The sequence below is a fragment of the Dipodomys ordii genome, unplaced genomic scaffold (genome assembly GCF_000151885.1).
Source record: "Dipodomys ordii isolate 6190 unplaced genomic scaffold, Dord_2.0 Scaffold8, whole genome shotgun sequence".
Taxonomy (NCBI): Eukaryota; Metazoa; Chordata; class Mammalia; order Rodentia; family Heteromyidae; genus Dipodomys; species Dipodomys ordii.
The window spans coordinates 20,669,745-20,677,191 of record NW_012267224.1 but is presented as its reverse complement, the minus strand read 5'-3'; the positions used below and the strand labels follow the sequence as shown (position 1 = coordinate 20,677,191).

The 7,447-nt window shown below is 47.5% G+C and overlaps 1 protein-coding gene across 1 annotated transcript; it reads right to left on the bottom strand.

Annotated features, from left to right (window-relative positions):
• Nucleotides 1-2,962: 2,962 nt before the first annotated feature.
• Shisa3 (shisa family member 3) lies at nucleotides 2,963-7,290 on the bottom strand. Its single transcript, XM_013008987.1, has 2 exons — nucleotides 6,961-7,290; nucleotides 2,963-4,366 (listed from the first exon to the last, which is right to left on the bottom strand). Exons 1-2 carry the CDS (start codon nucleotides 7,235-7,237, stop codon nucleotides 3,927-3,929), a joined length of 717 nt encoding a protein of 238 aa, XP_012864441.1. The 5' UTR covers nucleotides 7,238-7,290; the 3' UTR covers nucleotides 2,963-3,926.
• Between the last annotated feature and the right edge of the window lie 157 nt (nucleotides 7,291-7,447).

Sequence of the window (7,447 nt, the reverse complement as noted above, 5' to 3'; positions counted from 1 at the left end):
GAGGAATGTTTCAGAATGTTTCCCTCCCCTGCCCCACTTAAACCCCACTTACCTCTCACAGGTCAGGCCCAAGATCAGCCCCACCAAGATGACTTAGCACCCATTTATATCCTGCATTCCCCATGCACATCATCACCATGATTACCCATAGTGCATAGTGTGCTAAGTACTGGTTCATGGACTCATCTTCCTCTGCCTGACAGTAAAGCCCCCAGAGAACAGGAAAGGTACCATGCCTTCTAATCAAGTACCTGTAACAACTCATCCCAAGGATTTGTTGTCATGTATGTGCCCATTGTGGACAGCGGCTTCTTTGAGCCATAGTGCTACTCCAGTGGCTTCTTCACATTTCATTCATCTTGGTGCTCTCAATCTCTCACAAAGTGCCTGACCCATACATAAGAACAGTAGTCTTAAGGTTCGTTGATTGAGACAATGTCTAGCAATCTGGACTTGTTCCCTGAAAATTATAAATCATAGCATTAACAGTGACTTAGCTTCCAACAACAACAACAAAAAAGACACACCATGTATGTAGGAATATGATTTGATTTGGTGTCATTAAAATGCCATGCTACAATGAGGTACACCATATCTCCCTGATCTCAAGCAATGCATAACCAGTTCATTTGATTGATGGGAACATCCTACTAAAGCAGGGAAGTTTGCAGGCATGAGCTCTCCTTGAGAGCTGTTAGCATTAGTCTAACAGACACTAGCTGTTCTTGTAAGGAATGGTGAATAAAGGTACAGCCATTAGAGAAACCTGACAACCTGCATGAATCTCAGCAGGGTCAGTTTTACCCTCTGGAGGACATCGTGGAACTGGGTAGGAAATTGATGTTAGAATGATCGGGAGATGCAGGCCTGTGTACAGCCCACATTCATTGTGAGGATCTTTCTTACAATAGAGCTCTACAAGCCGGGCGCTGGTGGCTCACGCCTGTAATCCTAGCTACTCAGGAGGCTGAGATCTGAGGATCGCAGTTCAAAGCCAGCCCGGGCAGGAGAGACCGTGAGACTCCTATCTCCAATAAACCACCAGAAAACCGGAAGTGGCACTGTAGCTCAAGTGGTAGAGCGCTCGCCTTGAGCTGAAGAGCTTAGGGACAGCGCCCAGGCCCAGAGTTCAGGCCCCACGACCGACCAAAAAAAACAATAAACAATTAAAAAAAAAAACAATAGAGCTCTACAAGCAATGAAGTCATCTGCACAGAGACTTTACAGTGTCCTACCTAGGAATGGTAAAAACAACACTTCCTGCTTGATCTAGAAAGTAATTTTTGCCTTGCCTTAGTTTACACTGAATTTTCCAGGTATACAACAACGGGGAAAATCAAACTTTGAAATTTTTCAATTACAGCAACAGTGCAACTGTGTTTGAGTTTCCAGTCTCAGAAACCTACATATGTCTGGAACTGGAGTTGTCACATGATTGATTCTGCATAAGAGGTTAGCATCTAAGTCCTTCATTAAGCCCACCCAAGCTGTCACACTGTGTAATTAGTGATCTTCCTTTTTTTCCTCCTATTTTATCAGAACATTACATTGCCTTTATAAAATTATGAGTATCCTGTGTCACATTATCTGTGAATATCATTTTAAGCAGTTAAAAGGATGTTACAAAATAGTCTAGGGACTGGGAAGGTGGCTCAGTGGTAGAGCGCTTGCCTTGCATGCATGAGGCCCTGGGTTCGATTCCTCAGCACCACATAAGCAGATTTAAAAAAAAAAAGCCAGAAGTGGCGCTGTGGCTCAAGTGGTAGAGTGCTAGCCTTGAGCTGAAGAGCTGAGGGACAGTGCCCAGGCCCAGAGTTCAAACCCCATGACCGGACCCAAAAAAAAAAAATAGTCTAAGGAAAGTTCATGGACTCTCAACAGGAATTCACCACTTTGAAGACTGGCCCTGTTGCTTTTGAAATCTCCAATGAATGATGGACTTGGGTCCAACTCTCAAAATAGCACAGGATATATTATCGAATGCCTGTAATCTCAGCACCAGAGAGGCTGAGGCAGGCGGTCCCCTGACATATGTTTGCATGCCAACTCCAGTATTAAGTAGCTGCGGAGCCTCCAGCAGTAGCTTGAAACATTCTTTGTGCCTCTGTTTCCAAATCTGTAAAACAGAAATTACAGCACCTCCCTGTTGGGGACTGGTTGGAGGATTGAGTGAGTTAATACATGCAGGTACTTAAACGAGGGTGTAGCTCATATAAAAGCTCAATAGAGGTTAACCTCAAACTAGAAAAGGAGCAGCATAGAGACCATATAAATAAAATCAGTCAGATATTACAGGACTGTGTCCTAGAGCAGGACCACAAACATTTATCCTTTTCTACTCACTGTTTGTTTCACTATTTTGAGTAAGCAGTGTTGCCTGGAAGGCAGCCCCCTTTTAGATATGGGAGAAAACCCACTAGAAGTCAGCATCCCTCACGGGCTTCCTGGAAAAGGTTAATGTCTTTCTAAGGATTCCCCCAGCTGGAAAATAAAACATGGAAACCAATCAGCTTTCTGAGGCCCAAATTCTACCTTAAGGCAGAACTCTTGAAGGTAACCTATGACAGGAATTTTGATAACTTGGGTTTCCAAGCCACCTTAGTGGAGCTAGGTAAGAAAACTGCAAAGAGATAGGCCAAGTGATAAAGACCAAGCAGGAGGCTGGCAAATGGTAGATACCCTCTGTCCCCATGGCCATGGAGGACTCCTGGCCATTTCTATCTTCAGTGTATCACAAGAAGTCAGAAGTCTTGATTCTTATGAGAAATGTCCAGATGTTTAAACTCTACAGGCCAAATGACACATCTGAGGGTTGTATGTAACCCACAGTCTGAGATCGCTGTAAAAATTTACCTCCTTGCTGCTTTCACGAGCCCTGATGCAGAAAATATTTCCTCTAATTTCAAAGTATGAAGTGTGTGTTAAGTAAAGACATTTCCTTTTATTGACTGGATGGCAAAGAATTATCACTAAGGGGATAAAACAAAGGATTCTGATTTCAAATCTACAAAGGAGTTCATGAAAATGTACAGCACTTTATTTATTCTAAACCCAGCAGGAAATGTGCGCAAATACATGGCCATCAGACATGGAATTCAGTGGTACCTGCCATTCATAATCTTACAAATGGTTCTACCAATAGCTGGACATTACTCATCACAGTTCTTAACATAAAAATTACAGTGTAACCACTAAATAATTAGTACCGTCAATGTGGTAAATACATTAAATTACAAGTCTTTACATTTATACATTACTCGTTTTACAAACAAGTGTTTTAAGACAAAAAGTCTGCAATAAATATTCCCTCAGGTGTGTGGGGGAAGTGATTTTTATATAGAATGTGTTACATTGAATGTCTTAAAACTTAAAACTTCCCATGTGGCTACTGAAACATTGTATTCTGAAAAGAGGAAACTCTTAAACAAAATTCAGTTATTAGTTTGGAAAGTAGATGTTCTTATCATACTAATATTATTCAAGGTTAGGTTACTCTCAGAATTATAAATAGGTGACTCACTGTCCCCAAAAGTTTATTTAATAGTTAATTTTTAAGTGAGCCTTTACAATTACTATTAGGTATTTTCCCTCCATATTTATGAATATGCTTGTATTATAACTCAATAAACACAAGAAAAGGAACTCAGAGGCCTTTTCTAGGCAGTATAACTGAATTGTCCCCACAATTCTGTCAGCCAATTGCAAACTGAAAGTCAAACTGCTGCTTATTTTGAATAAAAGTAGCATAAATTGCAATGTAAGGGTCATCATGTTTGCAAAGCCAGACCTTCTATGTTGGAGTCAGGAACCTTTAGAACAGAACAGGACATCTAGCATTCTGTTGCAGAGAAATTTCTTCAGAAATGAGTGTGGCCACAGCAACTGTCTGCCATTGGACTACATCACAGATTTCTTTCCATGGCCTGTCAACTGGAACTGAAGTCTGGACAGCTTTTCCCAGGCAGTGGGGGCTCCTGCTGGAGGGGGTAAGCAAAATATTGGGGTGACACCAGAAAACCAGACGGCTGGGTCAGGTGTATTGGGTGGCCCGTGGTATACGGTGGGGGTGAGGAAGGTACCAGGCAGCCTGGCTCAGCCCTGGCAAAGGAGAATCTGCGGATGGAGCCGCCTGTGGAGCTGGAGCTGGTGGCTGTGCTGGACTGTCTGGACGGTGCTCTGAGGCTTGTGGAGGTCAAGATCATGGGCAAAGTTTCTGTCTGATAGCTGCGGAGCGAGAAGCGGATGGGCTGCTGCGAAGGCTCCTTGGGTCTCAAACAGGTGCAACAATAAATAGCCACTAAAGAGCCCAGGATGATGAAGGCAATGAAGATGGAGCCGACGATCAGGAAGGGGACGTAGACAGGCTCTAAAAGGCAAAAGCAGACAATCACAGAAGCTTGGAGCAGAGTTTCCTAATTTCCAGTCTCTGCTTGGTCAGAGGGAGGGGTGAGAGGTAAAAGACTCTTTTTTACCACTTTTGTCAGCTCAACTTTTCAAAGCTCACTACTGCTAATCTCCAAAGTGCAAACCAGGGAGAAAAGCAAACTGATACTGTAGCCTCTGGTAGCAATTAGCCATCTTACTGCACATCTGGAAGTCAGAAAAGAACAGAATCTTTCCTCCTGTTCATGAGCTGGAGGAACAGGGTGAGTTTCGAGGGTCACTATAACTTGAGGTTTAAATCCACGTTTTAGTAGTTTTATCACGGTAGGGCACTTAGGACTTTGACCCATCTCTTAAGCTGACAATCCATCTCCGGCCCTAGAATCTCCCATCTAAGCAGAGAGAACTGCGTTATTAAGTGAGACCCCCGGGATTTTATGAGGCTCTAGAAAGAACAGTATAAAGAAATCCACAGTGGGCCCTAATTTAGCGTGTCTCCTACTGCATTGCGACTTGTCAGCTGTGGTTGCTTCTTTCCAGCAATGATTTGGGGTGCTACTCCAACTGCCATACCTCTGTCTCTGAATTCCCATCCAAAGTCTGGCAAAGTCAAGCTGGAGTTTTGATAATGATGCAATTCTTGCTGTTGGTGGCCCAGACATTTCTTAAGAGCATCTCTCGGCCAGAAGAGACTTCATTTCCCTTATCTCTCTCCAAGACAGACATAAAATCTGCCACCCAAGAGTTATCATAAGCAGGTTTGCCCCTCCACCCTCTCCAGAACCACATGGGAATACAACCTCCATCTTGGATGTAGTAGATAGAAAGTCTACATGATTAAAGCCTTACTGTGTGCCTGACTTATTTTTGCTTTATCCAATTTGATTCTCACAGAGACCCTGTGAGATAGACAATTCTCTTTTCCCAATGTGGAAATCTGTTTGGGTTTTTGGTTTTGGTTTTTGGTTTTTATTAGCTATTATTTTCCCAAAGAAGCTGCCATGATGAGACAGGTAACTCTCAATCTCCTAGGTGCAAGGTGTTCAGTGACCTACTTTCTTGTGCAAATAACACTGACGTGGAAAGACCAGCAAAAGTGACCGAGAACAGCACTCTGAGCACCGTGCTAACTTTCATCCACTTAACTAAGCAACACAATAACTCCTATGAGAGCAGTATGCCTGTTTGAAATTGAGAGGAGACTCTGAGCAGTTAAGTACCTTAACAGAAGTTACACTCCTGGCCAGGGACAAAGCTACTGTCCATGCAGTGTTTGGTGGATCCCAGGCTCCAGTGAGTGAGCAGGCTGACCCTTTCCTTTGGCATCCTGGGGTGAGTAGGTGGTATACCCAACAGACAGGAACTGGGTCCCCCAAGGCAAACAAGCAGGGAGGGTGCAGAGAGAAGAATCTAATGGGCCAAGATGGCCTAGAGTCCCCGGCTTTCCACTGAAACTACCTCCCAAATTCCTCCAGATCAGAAACTGACACCCCCTCCCCCAAATTAAATACAAGAGAATTTAATGGTGCCGTGGTGGCGGCGGGGGGGGGCGAACAAAGCCGCCCCCCGGCCGGGGGGGGGGGGGGGGAACCAGACCACCCTTCCCTCTGGGTTATCAGTTTGGGGAACGGGGTTTCGGGCACCATTCGCGATCTCCTCACTTTCTCCAGTCTTCCCCCCAATCTTCCGTAGTCCTCCAAAAGGCCTTTGCTGTGCTCTGGGGTACCCAGGAGTCACCAACTTCTCCTGCATCTCCGATTTCCAGGCCATAAAACCATCGCCTCCAGCGCTAAGAGGTTTCCCTGGTGTTTGGATTCAGGTGGAAAACTTTTTTTTCCCAAGGTGTAAATTTCCTCTGCTGGGGTCTGATTTATTCAGCTATTAAGTGATCGGAAATTTGACCCACATTTTCCGATGTGAGAAAAGGGCGTGAGGAAGCCCCTGCGACCCTGGTTTCTTACCATCACCACCTTCTCCCCCCGCCCCCCCCACACGCCAAGATCTGGGTACTTCTGAATAGCGTGACAGTTTTTTTGGGGGGGGAAGGGTAATTCGATGCGGAGAAATGAAAGGAAGTGGGGAGAGTGGGACCGCCACCCAAGAGACGAAAAGCAAAAAGGAAAAGTAGATACGAGTGGCTGAAGTTCCTTAGCCCCGAAACCCACCTTCGCCAGAGATGAGCTCTTGGTAAAGGTACACCCTCTCTCCCGCCGCCATCCGCACTTCCCCGGACTTCCGAAGTGACCGAGAAGCGCCATGGGGTGCAATGGCAGCTCCCCTTGAGAACCCAAGATTGTGAGTAGAGCTGCCCCATGGGTCTGTTCTCGGGCGCTCCAGCTGTCCGCCCCAGAGCCAACAGGCAGGAGCAAGCCCGGCAAACCTCTTCTGGGGCTGCCTAGGGGAGACCGCGTGTGACGCGTGGGGAGCCAGAACGCAAAGGAATGAGGGGGTTCCCCTTGCCTGCAATGCGATCGACCACCCACTCTTCCCCTGATCCCCGCTACCCAGCTGCGTCCTCTCTGCGCATAGACGCACGCGCGGGGACGAGGGCCTGCCCCCCTGGGGTCCCGCACTTACGCGCCGTGATTCCGGGGTGCTCCAGTTCGCCACGATCGTTGGTGCAGCCGCCCTGCTCCAGCCTGGCGTCGGCGGCAGCGCAGCAGTAACGGAGCGCACAGGAGCCGCAGCAGATGGTGGCATCCAGCGTGTCGAAGTCTTCCGGGCACTGGAACCCCTCGTGGTAGTTGCCCTGCACGTCCACCCAGCCGTGGCAGTATTCCCCGGGCTGCTGTGCGCCCGCGAGGTCCCAGCGCTGCCAGCCCAAGAGGAGGCAGAGCGCCAGCAGCGCCCCCATCGCCCCGGGTCGCCTCGGGCTGCCGGAAGGGGCGCACGGCTGGAGATCCAAAGGCTGAGCCCGGGATCCTGGGCACCACGGTCCCGCCTCTTCCCAAGGCACGGAGCAAGCCGCTGCCACGTGGGTTAACAGGGACCGGGGAGGCCGGGGGTCAGCGTGGTGCGCGGGGGCGACCTGGCGAAGGCGCGCGGGAGGCGCCCGCGGAGGGGC